Source organism: Labeo rohita, chromosome 17 (genome assembly GCF_022985175.1).
Source record: "Labeo rohita strain BAU-BD-2019 chromosome 17, IGBB_LRoh.1.0, whole genome shotgun sequence".
Taxonomy (NCBI): Eukaryota; Metazoa; Chordata; class Actinopteri; order Cypriniformes; family Cyprinidae; genus Labeo; species Labeo rohita.
The window spans coordinates 3,724,598-3,749,726 of record NC_066885.1 but is presented as its reverse complement, the minus strand read 5'-3'; the positions used below and the strand labels follow the sequence as shown (position 1 = coordinate 3,749,726).

The 25,129-nt window shown below is 33.3% G+C and overlaps 2 protein-coding genes across 6 annotated transcripts in view; one reads left to right on the top strand and one right to left on the bottom strand.

Annotated features, from left to right (window-relative positions):
* runx2a (RUNX family transcription factor 2a) overlaps positions 1–12,733 on the bottom strand; it is an 81,754-nt gene extending 69,021 nt beyond the window's left edge. For 2 of the 3 annotated variants that reach the window (XM_051133104.1, XM_051133105.1), the window contains exon 1: positions 12,346–12,576. In XM_051133104.1, the coding sequence (XP_050989061.1) occupies positions 12,346–12,403 (58 nt within the window). In that variant the 5' untranslated portion in view covers positions 12,404–12,576. Of the gene's footprint in view, positions 1–12,345; positions 12,577–12,614 lie in introns of those variants that run through there. The other variant, XM_051133103.1, reaches the window with a different exon arrangement.
* Positions 1–25,129, top strand: part of supt3h (SPT3 homolog, SAGA and STAGA complex component) — a 155,786-nt gene that overhangs the window by 18,661 nt on the left and 111,996 nt on the right. The window lies entirely within an intron of this gene.

The window sequence follows — 25,129 nt, the reverse complement described above, 5'->3', positions numbered from 1 at the left end:
TATTTTTTTATTTGTTTGAGCAAACTCCTTTTGGTATTGAATGAATTGTACCTTTCAAAAATTTGAGGTTAGTAAGTTTTTTTTTTTTTTTTTTTTTTTAAATGAGTTTTACTTTTATTCAGCAGGGATTAAATTGATCGAAAAAACCAAAGCGTTAAGACATTTATCATGTTACAAAAGGTTTTCTATTTCAAATAAATTAAATTATCAATTTTGCTATAACAGGAATAAATTGTATTTAAAATGTATTTAAGTACAAAAAAAATATTTTAAATTTTAGTAATAATTCACAATATGAATATATTTTTTAATCAAATATAACCATTTGTAAGCATAACAGACTTATTACAAAAAAGGTTCATTTTATTTTAATTTATTATACATTTACATACACACACATTCCATTTTTTAAAATAACAAGAATTAACCTTTTTTCTGCCATTTTATTTTAAACATACATTTATTCTATTTTTTAAATAAGAATAATAAAAAAAAAAAAGAAAAAACAAAAAAATGTTTGAGTGTGTGTGTGTGTATGTATGTATATATATATATATATATATATATATATATACACATACATATACATACAAATTAACCATTTTTTCAGTTAAGGCAACATTGCATTTAAAATAAAAATTCTGCCATTTTATTTTAAACATACATTTATTCTATTTTTTAAATAAGAATAATTCACTTTTTTTTTTTTAAATGGGGTATTATATATATATGTATTATATGTATATAATAATTTATGTATTATATATATATATAATAATTTTATATATATATAATATTTTTTTTTTTTTTTTTTTTTTATATATATATTTTACATGTATATATTATTTTAAAAAAATAATACAAAAATTTAAGTCGAGGCAACAAAGCATTTGTCCTTCATAGAGAAAACATTTAACAGGCATCCTAATAAGTTTGCTGCCTATCTAGGATGTCAAAATGTTGCCTATGTAGGTGTCTCACTCTGTTTTAGAACCAAGTCGTTGAATTTGTTCCGATTCTTCATGTAACATGAAGGTAATATCCACAAAGCAGACTGATTACATTCGACTCCTAGGTCTGATGGCGCATATTTTTAACGTCCTTTGTGTCCTTCCTAGCAGCTGACGGCAGTAAATTAAAGAACAATATGCTCTGGAAGTCTTTATTTACTTCATAATGAACTCCCTACAAAACAATGCCAGTAAGCCAACTGCAGTCTCGCCCATTGCATCTCGCAATACTTCTGGGAAAAGGCTCGGAACAATAGAGAGATTCCTGCGCGTATGAGTCTCGCGTTTTTGAAGTCGAAACAGAATAAGTAGGTGCTATAGATGCTCTGTGTTCCTCTCGCTTGAGGTTTATGAATGCCGGACCGCTGGAGCGGTAATGATCGATGGCTTGATGTGCGCAAAACAAAAATCCGAGAAGAATGTTTTGCAACCTTCTTATTAAAAGCATACATTGAGGATCGGCATGCTTTCTATAGAAAGAACTTTTGAATTGATTTACGATGCATTCGAACTAGGGCGAGACTCCAACCTTGTTTTGATATAAACGTTGAAACTCTTCACTCGACGCTTATCAATATTTAAGCATCCTCAAATTACCTTCGCCGAGAATCCTTCGTGCATTTACACGTTTCCTCTCACATTAATTGTAACCCTCATTGCGATCATGTTTATTAATAAGAAGCCGTGAGAACGTCTCTTGTTGTCTTTGTCAGCGAAATGCGCTCTGAAGTCCGCGGAAAGCTCGGTCGCTTTCAAACCTCTCCAAGAGTATCAAACTCCAGCGTTACTCCTCATTTTTCAGTGGAAAACAACTGCTTTGGAGATTCGCCTTTGGACGTCTAATGCATATTTAACAGAGAGGAGGAACATTTTAATAGACAGTGTCAACCTCGGTGAGGGAGTCGCTCTGATTAATTTTACATAAGGCCTGGCCTTTATACTCCACTGAGTGGCTGTTATTTCCCCAAAGGATTCGGTGATATACCGAAACACCTTTACAAGTAGTTTTGTGCTCGCAGTGAGCACACGAGACAATGAAACAGGAGCCGTGATGTCTAGTTGAGTAACTATAGCAGCTTGCCGAATGCCGTCAGAGGATGAGTCAACAGCCGTTCCAATCAGAAAAACAGTGTTGTTGACAACGTGCTCGCTTCTGGGGTTAATTCTTAATGACTGTTTTTCTCCTCTCAGCTTTAACGTGCCTCCTGAGTCTCAGCTTCTGCAAAAAACGTTCTTGGCCCATTTGCGGCACGCTGATAATCGCTAATTGATTTCATTTAGGCCTTGTGCCATGCGTCCACCAACTTGGTGAATCTCAGGTCTGTTCGCCGGGAGAAATGGCATGGAATGCAAAGAATCCAATGCAACCAAGTGTGCATAAATAATTAGGCTTATTTAGATGTTGCTCTGCTTTTTTGGCGCAAAATTTGTTTGTATACTAATACTAATTATACTAATTATAATACTAATTATTCCAGTGTTTGGTTTATGTTTCTGGCAGGTGAATCAGTTCTGCTGTTTATGCATTTACAAAATGGTCAGTTTCAGTATTCAGGAATGTTTGCATATTAAAGGCACATGCAGTGCAGTGCAGTAAGTGCATATTAATAACATTTGTGAGCCTGAACCACAAAACCAGTCTTAAGTAGCAATAGCAAAAAATACATTGTATGGGTCAAAATGATTGATTTTTCTTAAGTAGAGATCATGTTCCATAAAGATATTTTGTAAATTTCCTACCATAAATATATCAAAACTTATTTTTTGATCAGTAATATGCATTGCTAAGAACTTCATTTGGACAACTTTAAAGGTGATTTTCTCAATATTTTGATTTTTTTGCACCCTCAGATTGCAGATTTTCAAATAGTTGTGTCTCGACCAAATATTGTCCTGTCCTAATAAACCATACATTAATATAAAGCTAAATCAGTTCTACTGTTGTTTATGCATTTACAAAATTGTCATTTTCAGTGTTCAGTCATGTTTGGATATTAAAGGCACATGCAGTGCAGTGCAGTCAGTGCGTATTAATAGCATTTGTGAGCCTGAACCACAAAACCAGTCTTAAGTAGCAATAGCCAAAAATACATTGTATGGGTCTAAATGTTCGATTTTTTTCTTTTATGTCAAAAATCATTAGGATCTTAAGTAAAGATCATGTTCCATGAATATATTTTGTAAATTTCCTACCATAAATATATCAAAACTTTATTTTTAATCAGTAATTTGCATTGCTAAAAACTTCATTTGGACAACTTTAAAGGTGATTTTTTTTTTTTTTTTTTTTTTTTTTTTTTTGCTTTGCACCCTCAGATTTCAGATTTTCAAATAGTTGTGTCTCGACCAAATATTGTCCTATTCTAACAAACCATACAGCCATGGAAAGCCAAATCAGTTCTGCTGTTGTTTATGCATTTACAAAATTGTCAGTTTCACTGTTCAGCCATGTTTGCATATTAAAGGCATGTGCAGTGCAGACATTGCATATTAATAACATTTGTGACAAAACCAGTCTTTAGCTGGCAGGGGTATATTTGTAGGAATAGCCAAAAATACATTGTATGGGTCAAAATTATCGATTTCTCTTCTATGCCAAAAATCAATAGGATATTAAGTAAATCATGTTCCATACTGTAAATGTATCAAAACTTAATTTTTGATTAGTAATATGCATTGCTAAGAACTTCATTTGGACAAGTTCAAAGGCAATTTTCTCAGTATTTAGATTTTTTTGCACCCTCAGATTGCAGATTTTCAAATAGTTGTATCTCGAGCAAATATTGTCCTATCCTAACAAACCATACATCAATTGAAAGCTTATTTATTTAGCTTTCAGATAATGTATAAATCTCAATTTCACAAAAATTGACCCTTATGACTGGTTTTGTGGTTCAGGGTAACATTTTTTTACTTTTGTAATATAAACAATTGTGATCATGACTTGGTGTCAAATCTGGGTCCTGAAGCAAAACCATTTGAGAAGCACTTGATTAACCCACATGAATGATTTAATCCTGATGCCACATTGTAATTATGTTCTGGTTGGTGCGCTCTTATATTCTTTAGACATTGAAATGAGAAAATACACAAGCTCTTGATATTTTGAGGGTCCAGATTCCAGTGTTGCATGTTTATTTCAAAATGCAAGATTTTCACAGAAATTCTGTGCAAGATTTTATAGTTGAGTTCCCAGTTCTTTAATTCCAAACATCTCAAGATGTTACACACGTCTTAAAAAGGTCTTAAAAAGTTTTTATTCTCCTTTCCACAATTTAAAAACCTCTTAAATCAGAGCAGAACGTCTAATGTCATTAAATTTTGCATGCAAAATTTTTTGTTTTCCAATGCAAATGTGCAAACGTTGTTAATCAGTCGAGGAAAGCAAATAAGAAACCTAGGAGGCCTTTTACATCAAAGTCTGCCAGTGTCTGCAAGCAAATGAGTGTTTCTGATGCAAACATTGTAGTTAAATGTTGCTTTGGTGTTATAGATTGATGTTTTTTGATGCATTGAAATAAACTTTGTGTTCAGTGCTGCTAAACTCAAATTTTGCATGACCACAGTGGGGTATGAAAAATTGCTTCCTTTTGAATTAAACAGATTTTTCTGAGCCTACTGGCAGATATTTGCTTTTGTTTTAATCATAAACTCACTTCATTTTGATCAGTATCACAGAAAACAAGACTTCTTGAGTCATTTTGCATCTCAAGTAAATGTATCTTGATTTTAGACAGTTGTATCGGAAAATGGACATCATTTTTTTGCAATGTGAGCAGAAGGTGTTTGGAGTAATTGAGATCGGCTGGAAGTTGTATTTTCCAATACAACTCAGTGTCTGCTCCCTAGAGAACATTTCTGTTCCTTTCAATTACTTTAAATTTTCTCTACTTGCTCTTAAAAAAAGGCTTAAATTTGCCTTCATAAACCCTGCAGAAACCCTGAGTAAGTGCAGTGGACATGGCCTAAAGACCTTTCAAATCTGTGAGATGACAAAGTGTTTCTTTTGTGGTTTCAAAACACTTGTAACCCGAAGCCGAGAACTGGATACCATAGAATCAAACCCGGCATGTAAAGAGCCGCTGCATCGCTCCCCGAGCGGATATCCGATCCGCGCAGGTGTGTGCGTGGGTTTCTGTAGCGAGTGATTGCTGTGGTCAGATTACCGTGCCAGTTAGAGAGGGCTATTTTGTCCTTTAAAGCTAATGTTTAGATTTCCACGTGCGTTGCGGCCGTGCGCATTCTGCACGCTGCTCACACTCGCGCGCCGGCTTCCGTAATTAGCCCTGACGCGTTCGCTGGCACGAGCGCACGGGAGTGTTGATTGGCAGGCGCGTGACGTCACTTCAGCCCTGTTTTTCGCCATCGCGCTCTCCTGTGGCATTAGTGTTGTTTGAACGTTCCTCCGTGCTTTTGTGGACTTGTTTACACCAGTTAACTCGAATTTGAATGTTTAAATCTGCAATCACCAAACGCGTTCTGAACGCGTACGTGTTTTTCCAACGCTTGCGGAGCCAGACAGTTCGACTCCCAGCTCTTCACTTATTGTTTACATATCAAAAATGTACATTTTTAGGGGGAAATAAAGCATTACAAGGGCCTATTTGAAAACACTCCATTTCCCCTGCGGTGAGCAGCGGAGCCACAGTTGGAAAAGGAAGCCAAGGTTGAGGAGGAACGCCAATGCAGCGCGTCCAGCTTTCCTGAGTCTCATACCGGGCATTTTTACATTCTGTTTTCCCTTATAGCCCTTGTGCGTATCGTATTATAAATATTTTTAAGTAACCTTCTGGCTTGAGAAAGTTCTGCATTCCTGTCGAGGTTAAATCAATACGGCTGTGGCGAACAGGTAAAGCCTTGTTAAATGCAGTTGCTGGAATCATTACGCCACAATCAAAACAGCCAACTTATCTGAACATTTCATATTTTATCCTTGAAAGCGCCTGAGGCTTCGACTGCAAGCGGGTCTGATAAATTCAGCAATATTAAAGCGTGATTTCTTTTTGAAAGAAAAAGCTGCTTAGGATTGTTAGTTGTGTTAGTTTTCTGTAGCGATACTCTTCCTCTACTTGCCAATTTCTGCAGGAAAGCAAATAAGAAACCTAGGAGGCTTTTTACATCAAAATGTACCAGTGTTTTTAATGCAAACATTGTAGGTAAATGTCATTTTAATGTTATTGATTGATATCTTGTGATGCATCAGAATTAACTTTGTGTTTAGTCCTGCTAAATTCGAATTTTGCATAACGTAGTGCCAAAGGAAGCCAAGAAGCTGATTCAGCAAATTTATATACAGGCTAAATATATATATACACTGGAACTTGAAAGTCACAGGACATTTTAAAATATCTTAAATGTTTTTTTTTTTTTTTTTTTTATGCAAAAGATCTCAAATCATGCTTGTTAATATAGATGTCCATTTCAGCTTATCTTTTTATGTAAATTGTCATGCAAAAAAAAAAGTTCTTAATTCAGAGCAGAAAGCGGGTCTCATGAATCACCTGATAAATTCAGCAATATTAGTGTGTGACTTCTTTTTGAAAAAACAAGCTTTTTTGGATTGTTATTCTGGTTAGTTTTCTGTAGCAATACTCTTCCTCTACTTGCCAATTGCTCCAGAATAGCAAATAACAAAAACCTAGGAGGCCTTTTACATCAAAATGTGTCAGTGTTTTTAATGCAAACATTGTAGGTAAATGTCATTTTAATGTTATTGATTGATATTTTGTGATGCATCAGAAGTAACTTTGTGTTTAGTCCTGTTAAACTCGAATTTTGCATAACGTAGTGCCAAATTTGTGCCAAAGGAAGCCAAGAAGCTGATTCAGCAAATGTGTATATATATATGGGCTAAATATATATACAGTGGAATCTGAAACTCTGAAACCACTGCCTTTTTATTTAGACAAGGACATTTTGAAATACTTTAAACAATGTTTAAATACTTCAGCAGTATTTCTAGGTGATTCATTAAAAGCAAATTAGACACTCATACGTGACCCTGGACGACAAAACTAGTCATAAGGGTCAATTTTTTTAAATTGAGATGTATACATCTAGATAAATACAAGCTGAATAAATAAGCTTTTCTTAGATGTGTGGTTTGAGATACAACTATTTAAAAATCTGAAATCTGAGGGTGCAAAAAATCAAAATGGTGAAAAAAAATCACCTTTAAAGTTGTCCAAATTAAGTTCTTAGCAATGCATATTACTAATCAAAAAGTAAGTTTTCATATATTTATGGGAGGAAATGTACAAAATATCTTCATGGAACATGATCTTTACATAATATCCTAATGATTTTTGGCATAAAATTCAATAATTTTGAACCATACCATACATTTTTTTGGCTATTGCTACAAATATACCCATGCTACTTAAGACTGGTTTTGATCATGTGAGTTTTTTTGTGCACAAGATCTCAAATCAGCTCATCTTTTCATGTAAATTGTCATGCAAAATAAAGTAGTGTTTCTGCAGCTCCTAAAAAGTCTTAATTCACCCTTCCACAAATGAAGGCTTTAAAAAGGTCTTAAATCAGAACACGAAGTCTTAAATTCATGGCGTCACCCAAGTGCAAATGCAAAATAATGAATATCTTCCTTAGTATTTTTGCTTTGTTTTCCAATCGAAACGCCCTTAAATTAAGATGCATTTACTGGAGATGCAAATCGAACATATAAAGTCTTGTTTTCTGAGAAAATGAATCAAATTAAGTGAGGTTATGCTTAAAACAAAAAGAAATATGTCATTAGGCAATGGAAACTTCTCAATTTATATTAAGTAGATTTTTCAGAGGCCACTGACAGATATTAGTACTCGTCTTAATCACGTTCTCACATTTAGAGACCTGTTGAATTCATTCAATTTATTTACTAACTTGATCTTTAAATATTCTAAGATTTACCTTCATAAAACCTGAAGAATCCCTGCTTGTAACAAAAATGTTGTCTTAAATTAGACAAGAAGCAAAACAGAAGCATTTTCACTAATGCTCTCCGATGTATTTATATTGCAGTTTAAAAAATATATTTGTAAAATACTCTTCTCTAAATCGGAAGACCCTATATTATTCCTCCTTTTCACGGCTGAGATGGTCTGAAGGACGTCTCGAGCTGGCGGGATGAGGGGGCCATTCATTATCGGAGCTGTTTGTCTGGATTCCAGCTCTATAATCCTCCTCTTTAAATACACTTACATCAACCATTGGCTCCGTCCCTCGTACACAATCCGCTGCCTATGAATTCTGTATTTTCATGTATATTTCCATCAGCGACTGCTTCAAACGGTGATATATCAGAGGCGCTGGGTTGGCTGGCTATGATTTAAAGATGGTTTGTGGCCACTCTGATGGTTTGTTGACTGGGTTTCCACGTTACAGAAGTCGGGTCTCTTCGTGTTATGGGACTATTTATTGTTTCCCACTTTTAATGTTATGTTTGGCCGACTGAGACTCCATGGTTAAGTGTTTGATTATTTTCTAAGAAGCTCCCTCCAAGTTTGTATGAGACATCAATGCCCCTCTTTGTCATGTAGAAAAGCACATTGGATACGGTGTGTGGCGCAGGATCTCCATGAGAGAAGCCGCTCCTTTTTTTTTTTTTTTTTTTTTTTTTTTTTTTTTTTTTTTTAAGCATGGAAATGTCGTCCTTGGTGTCCTGTCTAGCAGATTATAGGCTTTTGATTGCATTTGAAGTCAAATAAAATTAGTTCATTTAAATTGCAGTATTAAGATCACACATTCTTTTAAAGAGTCAGACAATGCTTTTTAAGTAATGCTCAGATTGCATAGAAATGCAATAGAATTATAGCATCATTAAGCCCAAAATTGCAAACTGTGCATTTTTTGTTTTAAAAATTCACATGGAGAATGCATGATTTAAGATGTTTTTAAGCATGCACAGAGTTCAGATTTAGTCAAATTTGTCATAAATAAAAACATTTATTTTCTTTATTGTTTCGAAATGTGCAAAATCCTAAAACTTAACAAAATATCAAGAAGTGCTCTCTGACTTTTTGATTTGTTCTCCTCTGGTTTCTCTGTTTGCTCTGAGCAGCTCCGGCAGAAATGAACTCCTGCATCAGCGTGTCTCATATCACATTACAACCTCGTCCTCGGAGGAATCAAAGCTCATTTTTCTTACCATTCACTCTGTAATCTGTCTAATTATGTTTCCTTTTCTTGTTCATGTCTCTCTCTCTTTTTTTTTTTTTTTTTTCTGACACACTGTCCGTTATCATTGATTCTGGTCTCTTGAATCTGTCCGGTCGTGAACGGCTAATTATAGATTTGGAGACAGATTATCGCACGCATTACGTTAGTGACAAACTCACGTTAAGGAAATGCACATGCTCTGAGAGATGCAGTGATTTGCTTCTAACGTGTCGCACATGGCGTAAATTATTTCAAGCCTTCTGCTGCCAATACGACGATATAAAAACATAGATGTCCTTGATGTTGAAGCCAAGATAAATGCAAACTTTTCTCGTCACATATTAAGTTTTGATGATATAAAACAATGCAGATAAGAAAGCAAAAAGCATCAATCTTTCATTTCACTTTTTTCTCAATGCATATTATTAGATGGACTCGATTGAATAAATAAAAAAACAATTGAGGATTTAAATTGCCCTGGCTATAGATATTGCATTAACGTTTAACTCTCAGGCGTCTCTGCCTGCTCGCTCTCTGAGGTTTGGTTACCCAGGTCGCATTTCGTCTATTAATGTTGTTTTTCTAGCGTAAACGAGAGATGTGATTATCAATTAGCTGACTGAAGCCGCTCAATCCAGGCCAGGATATCAGCGCTGGCTCTAAATGAGAAGCACATGTCACCTCTGAGCCCTACAACACGCTGCTAATTGATTAGTGACGCTCTACAAAATTTGCCAAGAGCTTGTTTAACATCTGAACGTCTTGCATGTGACGGCCATTCGTCACCTGAAGAAGTCTCAGCGACATCTATAATGTTTGTGTTTGTGTAAATGCGGAAATGTGACAAGATGTTTGTGCTGCTGCAATGCGCTCTCATATTTTAGGCTGCGTTGAATTTTGACTGGTAATGTGAATCTAAATAACCACTGTAAGACGTATTTCAGCATACTAGTGTCTAGACCACAACTTAGTGCATGCATCACTACTTTAAAGGTTGTTTAAAGGTTTATTCTTAACCTGAACACTTTTAACCCTGTTCTAAACCCGAATGCAACGTGCGATTATGAATGTAAAATATAATTAAATTTAATATTGCTGGCTGCGTATCTCAGTCAGTGTCTTTGTAAATTACTTTTAAAGTCTGTATAAATGATAGGGAATCAAGATTTTTTTTTTCCCATTTTGATGCTAGAACAACAAGAGGTTTAATTCTACATCAAAAACCTTTATCAACTAATTTCTGCTGCATTCAGTTGCTGTGTTTTATTTCCTTTTGCATGTTTGAAAAAGCCTAAACTGAGATGAAAATTAAAGTGTTTGCATAATCACTTTTTAGCTTATAGAGAATCAAGAAATGAAATAATTTTTCTGATTGTTGCTAAAACAAAAGTATGTTATATCAGACCTCATGCAGCATATTTTGGTAAAAATCTCCATTGAATTTGCATTTTATTTCATTTTGCATGCTTGAAAAAGCCTAGACTGGGCTGAAAACAAATAAATAGGTAAGTTATCTTTGCATGTTTGTTTAATTGCTTTTTAACTTATGAATAAAAAAATTGAATTGTTTTTCGGTTTTGATGCTAAAACAAGATTGTTATATCAGACCTCAAAAACTTTTTATTAGACCTCTTATGCGGCGTATTTTAGTAAAAATCTCCATTTAATTGCCATTTTATTTCCCTTTTTCATGCTTGAAAAAGCCTCGAGTTGTATTAAAATCAAGAAATTAAATGTTTTGTTTTGTTTTTTTTATTTTGATGCTAAAGCAAAAGTATGTTGTATTGGACGTCAAAAGCTTTTATAGACCCCCTCCTGCAGTTCATTTTGTTAAAAACGCATTTTATTTTCTTGTGCATGTTTCAAAACAGCCAGAACGCAAATAACAAAGAAAACTAAAGTGTTTGCATGCTGGACTGCTTATTGGGAATCAAGAAATTAGATGTTTGTTCTATTTTAATGCTGGAACAACAGGATGTTGTGTCGGACCTCAACTTTTATTGTCCTCTTTTATTATAAATCTACTTTTATTTGGCATTTTATTTCCTTTTTGTATATTTGAAAAAGCCTAGACTAAGCTGAACGCAAATAAAAAGGAAAATTAAAGAGTTTGCATGTTTGTTTAAGAGCTTTTTATTTTTATAGGGAATTGAGGAATTAAATGGCTTTGCAATTTTGTTTCTAAAACAACAGCTTTCTAGTGCCAGTTTGTGCTTTGAATCAGTGCAAGACATTTGAAATGGATGCAGTTGTGACGGAGGTGTTTGTATGTGTGAAATATATAAGTTGGCATGCAATTATATAAAGCGGTATATTGTAATGCGTTCAGGGCGTGTGAGGTGTAACGTGCCTCTGCGACCTCGTGCATTAGAGACGCCACCTCGAACGCCTTGATGTGCATCGACAGTGATGACAAAACCATGTAGCTCATGCTGTCTGGCTCCGACTCAATATCCTGCCTCCATATGTTTGTCTAGAAGGGCCTCCGATTACGTCGACATGAGAAACTTGATGAGGAAAATACTGTAAGTACAATCTCTGATCGCTCTGTCAACAGCGTTTTGTATTTGTATTTCCATACGTGCCGTGTGATATGATGGAGATTTGTTTGGCTTTTACATGTTAGTATATTTTGAATAGCTGAGGTATTCAAATAGGTTTTGCATAGATTGTGTTTTACATGTGGCTTTTTTTGTGTGTGCCGGACTCAGTTTTCAAGTTTTGCTCAGACCTAAAGACTTTGTCTATTAAAAAAACTCCATATTATTTCCTCTGCATGTCTGAAAAAGGCTAAACTAAGCCAAATGTAAATAAAAAGCGCTGCGTGTTTGTTTAAGCGCTTTTCATTCATAAGAATAAATATGAGCTCCCTCGTTAACCATTTATCAATCGGAATTAAGCGCTCCACATCGTGCACCCTTGCAGGTTTTCCACATCTTGTTCTAATGTAGCTGTGTAAATTGAAACAGAGTGAATGTTTATACATCCAAAAGGGTTTTTCTCTGTCTCTGCCTCGTCGTCCCACATATGTGTTTTTAACTTACACAAACAAGTCAGCATCCCGCACGCACGCCGAGTTTTGGCGTGCGCGTGCGCCGTCGGTTATCGACCCGCTCGCCTTCTGTGTGACCCGCCGATGAACCGCAGTGAAATGAAAATAATTTTGCACAGCACTCACCCCAGAAAAAGTTCTGCTGACACGGAGTCACCGAGCTGAAAAGACTGTTAGACGCCATAGCCACACGTGGATCTCCTCGGCTCTCTCCTCCTCTGGAGGTCGTGGTGACCCTTGAAGTCCTAAACTGGGAGCACAAATCATATCAAGGCATCTGAACGCGAGTGGCGGCGGCAAACAAACCAAAGCAGCCGGCGCACGGCTGCACGCTTCCCAGAACGTTCAGGCACAGATATCGACGGCATATACGAGTGTGGTTAGAGCGTACTTACTGACTCGTTGGGTCTCTGTGACTGGGGTTGACCCACTCTGATTAACCATTTACGCCCCAGTGGCTCCCTCCTGTCGTCCTGGGGAAATCTCGTGCACCGCACTTGTGGTTCTGTGGTTGTTTGTGAGGGGAATGAGACATTCTCGCAATCCAAAAACGTGTAAGCTTTAAAACACACTTTTTTTCCCCTCCTGATGGGCTGTTACTGGAGAGGCTGGGTCATGTGTTTGGTGACATCAGAGCAGCCGAGAGGGTTCAGCCCTCTTGTCAGTGGTCCTGCGTTTCCTACTCACATCCAGCGGGATGCAACCTCAGCTCCTGTCAATCCGAAAGCAAGGGGCTGGGATTTTCTCTCTTTCTCAGCCTCTCCGCGTCCTGCTCTCATTCCTGCGCTTGTTAACTCTCCGTGGTGCCTCTCGTCCTTGCTTCAGGTGTGTCTCCGCGTAAGTTGCGTAATGACAGTCGCTGCGTTTGGCTCTTGGATCACGTCTGGCTCTCGTGACGCCCCACAGCGTGCTAATGAGCGCATTAGCGGCCGTGATTCAGCCGTCTGTTTTGCGCGCCTCACAGGTTTGGATTTTGGCACGCGGTCAGGGCGTGCGCCTCAGGTGTTTGTGTAAGCGCGGAAAAACATGTGCTTCTGCAGCGCGCGCTCTCTCTCTCTCCCTCCTGTTTCGGGGTCATGTTAGGTGCTGCGCTGAATTTTGTATGTGTTCGTGTGACTTCAACATCAACATTACACTTCCACGTATTTAGACCAACACTTCAGTTAAAGGAGGGGCTGAGCCACAGACTAGAGTATCACTTGAGAATGAACTCTGTTGATTTGGATCACTAAGTAGGCACCTTAAAACAGCTTAGAAATCTCTAGAACTGCAACTTAGACCAGCCTAGCAACCACTCAGAACAGACAGCCTAACAACATTAGAACAGCTTAGAACACCCTAGCAGCCTTAGAACTGCAAGTCAGAACAGCCTAGCAACATTAGAACAGCTTATCAACCTCTCAGGGCTATTTAGGAACCACTCAGAACAACCTATCAACAATTCAGAACATTATAGTAGCCACTCAGAGCAAGCCTAGCAACCACTTAGAATACTGTAGCAACCATTTAGAACAATATAGAAATCACCCAGAAGAGGTTATTAACCATTCAGGACTGTTTAGGAGCCACTCTGAACAACCTAGCAACCATTCAGAACATCAGAGTAGCCACTCAGAAAAGCCTAATAACCACTAAGACTACTGTAGCAACCATTTAGAACAATATAGGAACCACTCAGAACAGCCTAGCAACCACTCAGAACAACCTAGCAACCACACAGTTGCTTAGGAACTACTCAGATTAGCCTAGAAACCGCTTAGAATACTGTAGCAACCATTTAGAACAATATAGGAATTACCCAGAACAGGTTATCAACCATTCAGGACTGTCTAGAAACCACTCAAAACATCCTAGCAACCACTTAGAACATCCTAGCAACCACTCTGAAAAGCCTAACAACCACTTAGAACACACTAGCAACCACTCAGAACAGCCTAGTAACCACACATAACTGCTTAAGAACTACTCAGATTAGCCTAGTAATCACTTAGAATACTGTAGCAACCATTTAGAACAATATAGAAACCACTCAGAACAACCTAGCAACCACACAGGACTGCTTAGGAATTTACTCAGATTAGCCTAGCACCCACTTAGAATACTGTAGCAACCATTTAGAACAATATAGGAACCACTCAGAACAGCCTAGTAACCACACAGAACTGCTTAGCAACTACTCAGATCAGCTTAGCAATCACTTAGAACACACTAGCAACCACTTAGATCAGCCTAGCAACCACTCAGTTCAGATCAGTCTAGAAAAAAAATTAGAACAGCCTAGTAACCGCTTAGAACAATACAGGAACCACTCAAAACAGCCTACAAACCACATAGAACTGCTTAGCAACCACTCAGATCTGATCAGCCTAGCAACCAATACACAGTACTCTAACAACCACTCAGATCAACCTAGCAACCACTTAAAACATCATAGCAAGTCCTCATATCAGCCTAGCAACCACTTAGAAGAGCTTAGCAGCCATTCAGATAGGCCTAGCAACCACTCAGAACAACTTAGCAACGACTCAGATCAGATCAGCCTAGCAACCACTCAAAACAATATAGGAAACCACCCAGAACAGCCTAGCAACTACTCAGATCAGATTAGCAACCACACAGATTAGCCTGGCAACCATCGAGAACAGCGCTAGGCTTAGATTAGATCAGCCTAGCAACCACTTAGAACAGCCTAGCAGCCACTCAGAACTGCTTAGCAACTACTCCGATCAGATTAGCAACCATTCAGATCAGCCAAGCAATGACTCAGAACAGCCTAGCAACCATCGAGAACAGCCTAGCAAACACTCAGTTCAGATCAGCCTAGCAATCACTTAAACAGCCTAGTAACCATTCAGAACAATATAGGAACCACTCAGAACAGCCTAGCAACCATCGAGAACAGCCTAGCAACCACCCAGAATGGCCTAGCAACCATCCAGAATAGCCTAGCAACCACTCAGATCAGCCTAGCAACCATCCAGAATAGCCTAACAACCACTCAGATCAGATCAGCCTAGCAACCACTCAGAACAGCCTAGCAACCAATCAGAGTAATGTAGAAACCATTCAGAACCAGCAACCAACCAAAACAGCCTAGAAAGCACTCAGATCAGATCAGCCTACCAAACAATAAAAAAAACTCTAGAAACTACTCAGAACACCCTAGCAACCACTTATTACACCCTAGTAACCATTCATAGTACTCTAGAAGCCACTCAGAACTCTTCAGAAAATTGTAGTAGCCACTCAGATCAGCCTAACAACCACTCAGAACAGCCTAGCAACCACCCACGACACCCTAGCAACCACCAGCAGTACCCTAGCAACCATCTACAGAAGCCTAGCATCATGGAGGCAGGCTTGCACTCGTATCTTCTTCAGAGAATGTAAAGATCTCCTGATGTTCCACATGGACTGCTGTATTATGGGATGGCGGCATGTATGAAAATAATGAAGATCTCAGCTCACAGGATGTGCTGTGGTCATGACAGGAAATGTTTCTCCCACAGCAGAGCAGACCATTCGTTCCCTAAACGTCTGAGAACCAGGCTGATCAGACAAACGCTTTACCGCAAAAAGTCGTACAAGTTTTAATGTAAACAGACGTGCCGCATTATTTAAAGGGACGGTTTGCACAAAAATTAATTTCTATTATCATTTACACCCCTCAACCTATATGAGTTATTTTCTTCTGTTGAGCACAGATGATGTTTTAGAGAATGTTGCTAACAAAACAGATGATGGTTGCCATTGACTGCTATAGTAGGAAAAAAATACTGGAAGTCAATGGGTACCATCAGCAGAAGAAAGAAACTCATATAGGTTTGTGTGAGTAAATGGGTGAATTTTCCTTTTAAGCTTGGTATAGCATTGCATCATGCATATTTACATTTTAATGAATTCATTGTCATTCTTTTGCACGATAATGAGGCTCGTTATAGAAAGCCATTTATTATCCATTTCCTGACACAATTAACGCTGCACTATTACCGCCCACAGAAATCTGTTGATAAATGAAGGTATATTTTAATGGGGTGTTTGTGTATATTTCTTAATGATAATTACATTAACTCGTGCATGGAAGAACTTCCTATTTTAAAAAATAAATGCCGCTTACTGTCTTTTAGCTGCATTTTCACACTTGCATGAATTTTGATCAGTTACGTGATTTGTGTAGTTTCTTTAGGCGCTCAGATGCTGAAACAACACAGATGACATGTGCAAATAAACGCTAACAGGTCACAGTTCATTCTTAGCAAATGTATTTCCTTTTACACTTCAGAATTTATTGAATTTAATAATTGATTTAATAGTTTTAAATTTTATTCATGCAATTTTTTTTTTTAGCACTTTGTAATTAGACATGCAAAAATGTTGCTTTTGACTTTAATTCCATTTCAATTTGATTTGGATTTTTTTGTTATATTTTATTGTGTTTTTTTATTTATATTTTGCTTTATTTTGTTGTTTGAATTTAATTTTATATAAAAATCATACAATCTCTTACACTAAGAACAAGATTGTGTAAATAGGAAAATAAGAAAGTAAATAGGATATTCAAAGAATTTTTATTTTGTTTTATTTTTAAGATAGTACATGGGATGTTCAGTGAAGGGAAAAAATAATTTGCGAAAGTTGTTTTAAAGGTAGGATTTTTATTCAGTTAATTTTTATTTTATTTTATTTTAGAAAGGATACTCAATGACTAAAAATGTTTCAAATATTTTTATTTTATTTTTAAGTAATTTTGACATTTTTCTCCTCACTGAGTGTCTTCTATATTCAGCGAGCAAAAATAGTTTTATGATCTTTATCAATTTTATGTATAAAACTAACTTTTTTTTATTGTATTTTGTTTTATTTTGTTTATAAAATTAAAAGTTGCAGATGTTCCCTCCAAAAGTATTTATTTATTTTTAAAATTAAACATTGCAGATATTTTATTTTATTTTATTTTATTTTATTTTATTTTAAAAAAGTAATTTTGACATTTTCTCCTCACTATCTTTTATATTCAGTGAGGAGAAAATTTTTCATTGGCAAAAAAAGTTTTAAAGGCAGGATTTTTTTTATTTTATTTTTAATATTATTTTATTTGTAAGACTAAAAATTGGCTTGAAAATTAATATATATTTTATGAGAATATATATTTTATGAGTATTTATTTACTTTTAAAATTAAAAATTGCAGATATTATTTTATTTTATTTTTTATTTTATTTAAAAAAAGTAATTTTGACATTTTTCTTCTCACTGAGTATCTTCTGTATTCATTGAGGAGAAAAATGTCATTTTTTTTCCATTGGCAAAAATAGTTTTAAAGGCAGATTTTTATTTTATTTTTTATGTATTGTATTTTATTCTGATTACTCATTCACAATAAGAGCAAGATTGTGTATTAATGAAATGAATGTGATTTGTGTATTTCCTTTAGCGACTCAGACAGCGTGTGCAAATAAACGCTAGCAGGGAGTTCTTAGCAAATATATAAACGCGGTTCTTTCTCAGCAAATGTATTTCCATTTTTCGTTTCCCACCTCAGAATTGAATGATTTTTCACACTGGAAGGTCACACGAGAAACTCCTGACTGCACATTCTGCTAATTATAGCGGCTCACGAGACAGACTGTATTTTCATTCATGCCGCTGAGTTTCTGCTGTCTCTGAACACGTCAGCGTCGCTGCGAATATCTGCTCTTTGTCGGCCGAGCGCTGGTGGTCTTCCTGCGAGCATGGCTTCACTGTGGTCCTTGTGTGTGTGTGTGCCCTTCTTAGGCCTGGCTTTAGCTTGGCCCACTTCAGTTCGGACCACACAGGCATGAACGGGGCATTAGATGCTAGAACATTATTCCTGGCTGCCGGAGGAAGTGCGCATTAATGCTTTCAGGAGACGTTACACCCATGCACCGTTTCACACCTTCATAAAATAGAGCGCTTATGAGTTTACCGTTGAAAGCCATGGTCTATAAATGACATTAAATGACATTACAGTGAGGTTACGTTTGTTAGTACAAATTCAGTCAGTGGCATCAATTGGGCTTGAAATTGTTAATTGGGAACTGTCGTACAGATTTTGTTATCACATGCTTTTTTTTTTTTTTTTTTTTTTTTTTTGCAATAACCTTTGTTTTATTTCCCTGTATTATTTTCAGTTAAATTTTCAGAATTTTATTTAATCATTTATATATTAGTAATATATTTTATAAGTGCTAATTTTATATTTTGAGAGTTTGTAATCAGATATGGAAAATTTATTTTATTGGCTCCATTGCAATTTGATTGAATTAAGTGTGGTTATTTATGATATATTTATATAATTTATGATAAAATTTATGCTAAAATAATTTGATATTTGGTGTGATTTGATTTAGACAACTAAAAATTGCAGATGTCCCCCCCAAAATTGGCTTGAAAAATCCTGTAATATTTAATTTAATTTAATTTAATTTAATTTAATTTTATTTTATTTTATTTATAAAACTAAAAATTGCAGATGTTCCCTCAAAAATTGGCTTGAAAAATCCTGTAATATTTTATTTTATTTTATTTTATTTTATTTTATTTTATTTTATTTTATTTTATTTATAAAACTAAAAATTGCAGATGTTTCCACCAAAATTGGCTTGAAAAATCCTGACATTTTATTTTATTTTTATTTTGTTTTATTTTACTAATAATTGCAGATGTTCCCCCAAAAATTGGCTTAAAATCCTGTAATATTTTATTTTATTTTATTTTATTTTTAAAACTAAAATTTGCAGATCTTCCCCCAAAAATTGGCTTGAAAAATCCTGTAATATTTTAGTTTAGTTTAGTTTAGTTTTAACTAAAAATTGCAGATGTTCCCCCAAAAATGAAAAAGTCTGTAATATTTTATCTTATTTATTTATAAAGCTAAAAATTGCAGATGTTCCACCCAAAATTGCCTTGAAAAATCCTGTAGTATTTGATTTATTTATTTTTATTTGATTTTATAAAACAAAAAATTGCAGATGTTCCCCCCAAAATTACTGTATTATTTTATGAGTATGTATGTATGCATTTATTTATTTATTTGATTTATTTATTCGTTCATTCATTCATTTATTCAATCATTCATTGCTTTAGGCCAATCTCAGCTGTCTGTTTTTTTTTTTTTTTTTTTTAATAATGTACTGATTAATTGTGCAGAATAAGATGAGGAGCATTCATTCACATAGTAAATAATGCTCATAATGTCTGTGCTTTTGTTGAACATCTTTGATTTGCAATCTTTTTTTGCAACCTAAGCGATTTGTTTTTTAGTGCACAGACATCTTTTACATTCTCACAAAATATAATTCCATAATTGACAGTCCCTGGGACATTTTTGCGAGTGTTGACGGCCAAATTGACCGGCTGATGCGACATGCTGTGGAATCATGTTGGCGAAGGTCAGGACGAGTTAAACCGCAGCTGTGATCTGAACTGCTGTTTACGCATTCAGCACATCGCAGAACTCTGGGATACGACGAGATCACGCTTGGCAGGTCTCGCCAACCCCAGTGGCTTTCGCTTGCGGCATGGGCACATCGTGAGAATGGCAATTAAAGGAGAAGAACCTGTTATTTCTGACAATTATCACAAGTCTGCTTGCCTGGTGAACTGGCGCTTTGAGCGCTGAGTGACGTTTGAAGAGGCCGTGACTCATCACTGTCACACACGCATGCTGTCTAACATGACGTCGCATGTGGCGTAACATGTCACACTGGCATTTAAATCTTCATTTGACAGCCAGCCGTTTTTGTTTTTGTTTGTCCAAGGAGCAGAAAGGTTTTCAAGCAATACTTGTTGATCGGAGAGCTTCAACTTTCCCTTTAATTCACCATAAATAACAGAAAATGAGTTTCTTGAAAAAAACAAAAAAAACCCAAAACATTTGCGTTGTTTGCAATTAAAGCATAACATTTATTTTATGTTAGTAATATATTTTATGAATTTTTGTAGAGCTGCAAAAATGATTAAGCGCGATTAATCGATTTAAAATAAGTTTGTTTGCATACTATCTGTGTACTGTTTATTTATTATATATAAATACACACACATATGTATATATTTTAAAAATATATTTGTATGTATTGTATGTATTTGTATGTAAACACTGTATAAGTTATATTATATGTAAATATAAATGTAATGTACATATAAATCCAACATATTTTTATTTTATTTTAAATCAACAGAAAAGTCTTTTCAGGGAGAGATATATATATAATATATATATATATATATATATATATATATATATATATATATATATATATATATATATATATATATATATATATATATATATATATATATATTAGTTTTGCTTATTTATAAAACTAAAAATGGGAGATGTTCCCCCCAAAATTGACTTGAAAATTACTGTAATATTGTAGTATTTTATTTTATTTGATTTTAATTTTTTTTATAAACCTAAAACTCTTCCCCGAACAATTGGCTTTAAAAATCTTGTAACATTTTATTTATATATTTATTTATTTATTTATTTATAAAATTGAAGGTTACAGATGTTTCCCCCCCAAAAAGAATATATAATATAAATTTTAATATAAATTAATATAAATATTTATTTAATCGTGAGTGAATGTTTGACAGCATTTTGTGCCATATTTTATGTCAGACAGAAAAAAACATAAAATACTCAAAAAGCTGCAGATACATTTTAATGAATTTGGTGAGTTTAAAATATAGATATTTAAAAATGTGAAAAGAAATAAGTGAAACAGATTGCATCTTAGGTGTTAAGCATTTTTATTTTATTTTATTTTATTTATAAACCTAAAACTGTTCCCCAAAAAATGGCTTTAAAAGTCTTGTAACATTTATTTATTTATTTATTTATTTCTTTATTTATAAAATTGAAAGTTGCAGATGTTTCCCCCAAAATGAATATATAATATAAATTTTAATATAAATTAATATAAATTTTTATTTAATTGTGAGTGATTGTTTGACAGCATTTTGTGCAATATTTAATGTCAGACAGAAAAAAAACATTAAATACTCAAAAAGCTGCAGATACGTTTTAATGAATTTGGTGATTTAAAATATAGATATTTAAAAATGTGAAAAGAAATAAGTGAAACCGATTGCATCTTAGGTGTTAAACGTTTTTATTTTATTTATTTATTTATTTATTATTTAATTTAATTTAATTTAATTTAATTTAATTTATAAACCTAAAACTGTTCCCCGAAAAACTGATATTCAAAAATGTGAAAAAAATAAGTGAACCACATTGCATCTTAGGTGTTAAGTATTATTTTATTTTATTTTATTTTATTTTTTATTTTATTGTTCATTTTCTTTCTTATTATTTGTGTTTTTGTTTTTTTTTTTTGTTGTTGTTTGTTTGTTTGTTTGTTTGTTTGTTTGTTTGTTTGTTTGTTTTTTTTTTTTTTTGCTGCTTCACAAGCTCATTTTATTGTAATTTGTGTGGGGCACGCATTGAGTTTAATTCTAAATCTTTTGTAAATCTTCAAATACTTAACATTAATGTCACTTTTAAGTATAAAACCGCTTTTTCATACACTGCGCTGATTTAGGAATGATCTCTGAGACAGATGCATGTTTAACACAAACAAAACGGTGTTTTTGATGTATAATGAGCTTCCCAAGGTTTCCTGCGCTCAGTTGTGGTAATGATCTTAAAAAGGATGAAAGGAAATGATGCAAATCACATCAGCCTCCAAAAATATTTAAGAAAGCATTACAGTCTTCATGCTGTTTATATCTGAATTAGATCCCTGGCTTTGCTGTTGCAGTCTGGTGCCGTGTCTATTTTAGCGCTGATTTTCGTTCGATAAACAGTTCTTCGTAACTTCTGTCATGTCTAAAACGTTCGAGCATTTCTTTGTTGTGCAATGTCCTGATTTTGTGAATCATCATTTTAATTATATGGATGTAAACAAAAAAGGTTTCCTGAATAGTTAATTAGTCACATAAAGTAAAAGTAACTCAGGTTTGGTTTTGTTTCTTCATCATTTTCTTTTCTTTATAAATCAGTTTGTGTAGTCTAATATTAATTTGGTTTATTTTTAGGTTTAGATTTATTTTGACACCTTTGCTGTTGTTTGCATTCTTGAAAATAAAAAAATTAAATAAAATCCTGCAAGAACTTCCCAAATGAAAAAGTTTTTTCACTGAATATCGCATTTACTTTCTTATACAAAATAAAATAAAATAAAAAATATAATTTCTGACTTTCTTAATATATACACAATCTTACTGTACTATGTAAAACTTGTGAACAATTAATCAGTGCGTGGTCTAAAAAAATAAAATAAAATAAAATAAAATATTAATTAAAATAAAATAAGATAAAATAAAATAAAATAAAATATAAAATATAAAATAAAATAAAATAAAATAAAATAAAATAAAATAAAATAAAATAAAATAAAATAAAATACTGTCTTTAAAAGAACATCCCAAATGAATGAGCTCAATGTTTTTGAATACCCTGTTTATTTTCTAAATAAAATAAAATAAAATAAAATAAAATCCTGCCTTTAAAAAAAACTTTCCAAATAAAAAAATGTTCAACTTTTTTTTTTCTCTCATTGAATATCCTATTTACTTTCTAAATAAAATAAAACAAAATAAAATAAAATACTGTCTTTAAAAGAACGTCCCAAATGAATGAGCTCAATGTTTTTGAATACCCTGTTTATTTTCTAAATAAAATAAAATAAAATAAAATAAAATAAAATAAAATAAAATCCTGCCTTTAAAAGAACTTTCCAAATGGAAAAGTTTGAAAATTTTTCTTTAAATATACATTATATTAAATATATCTATTTTAAAATAAAATCCTGCAAGAACTTTCCAAATGAAAAAGCTTTTCTCACTGAATTTCTCATTTATTTTCTTAAATAAAATACATTACACATTAAAATTAAATTAAATTAAATTAAAATTAAAAAGAATTTTCCAAATGAAAAGGTTCAACATTTTTTCTCATTGATTATCCCATTTACTTTCTAAATAAAATAAAATAAAATAAAATAAAATAAAATAAAATAAAATAAAATAAAATAAAATAAAATAAAAATTATGCCTTTACAGCAGCTTTTCTCATTTAATGTGCTGTTTCTTTCTGTAATAGTAAATATCTCATTGAATATCCCATTTACTTAAAAAATAAAAATAAATAAATAAAATAATAAAATAAAATATAAATTCTGCCTTTAAAACAACTTTTTAAATTAAAACGTTTGACATTTTTCCTCAGTGAATATCCTTTATGAACACAAATTACAATGAAATGAGTTTGTAGAGCAGCAAAAAAACACAAAATAATAAATAAATAAATAAATAAAATAAAATCAAATGAAATGGAAAAGAAAAATAAAAAATGTTAAAATAAAATATCATATCATATATCATATCATATCATATCATATATCATATCATATATCATATCATATATCATATCATATCATATCATATCATATCATATCATATCATATCATATACAATAAAAAGTCTGCCTTTACAGCAACTTTTCACATGAAAAAATTTGACATTTTTCCTCATTTAATGTCCTGTTCCTTTCTGTAATAGTACATTTCTCACTGAATATCCTATTTACTTTCTTAAATAAAATAAAATAATCAAATAAAATATAAATTCTGCCTTTAAAACAACTTTTCAAATTAAAACGTTTGACATTTTTCCTCAGTGAATATCCTATTTCTTTTTTTTCCCTATAACTTTAATTACATGGATTTAAACAGAATATTTCCTGAGTAGTTGAGTAGTCACATAAAGTAAAACTCAAATCATTTTGATTTGTCTGTGTAGTCTAATATCATTCTGGTTTATTTTTGGGTGTAGTTAGTTATTTTGACACCTCTGCTGCTGTTTGCGTTCTCGAAGCTGTTTTAACCACGCCGACTGGTGTGTTTTGTCTTTAAGTGTGATGACATTATTGTAGTGTTTTCCCCATGTGCTCCTGTAAGGTCATGAAACGCAGCCACAAATAAAGAGCGGTCATAGTAGAAGAGGTACTCCTCGGAGAGAAATGTTTCATCTCAAGCGTTTTTGCAAATCGGACTTGACAGAGAGAAGCTCGCTGGATTAGGCTGTAGTGCACGACATTGTTTCTATCTGCTAGTTGGACTGTACTTCACTTTGACATTCAGGCTGTACTTTTGTTTGAGGTGAACATCAGGCGCTGTTTGTAACCCATTTTACCTCTGTAATGTTAAATATTAAATAGGATATTCACTGAGAGAAAATGTAAAGCATTTTAATTTAAAAAGTTGTTTTAATGGCAGAAATTTTATTTTATTGTTTTATTTTATTTAAGAAAGTAAATGGGATATTCAACGAGAAATGTACTATTACAGAAACAAACTGGACATTAAATGAGAAAAGTTGCTTTAAAGGCAGAATTTTTTATTTTATTTTATTTTATTTTATTTTATTATTTTATTTTATTTGAAAAAGTTAATGGGATATTCAGTGAGCAAAATATCAAACCTTTTCATTTGGAAAGTTCTTTAAAAGGCAGGATTTATTTAATTTAATTTAATTTAATTTAGTTTTATTTTATTATATTTTATTTTATAAAAAAGCAAAGGGGATATTCAGTGGCAAAAAAAATACTATTTTTTATTATTTGGAAAGTTCTTGTTGTATTTATATGTATTTATTTATTTATTTTATATTTATTTGTTTATTTTATTAATATTTTATTTAAGAAAGTTAATGAGTGATTCAGTGAGAAAAATTTCACTTTTTCATTTGGAAAGTTCTTTAAAAGGCAGGATTTATTTTATTTTAAAGAAAGCAAAGGGGATATTCAGTAACAAATTACTATTATTTTTTTTATTATTTGGAAAGTTCTTGTCATATTTTTATTTATTTATTTATTTATT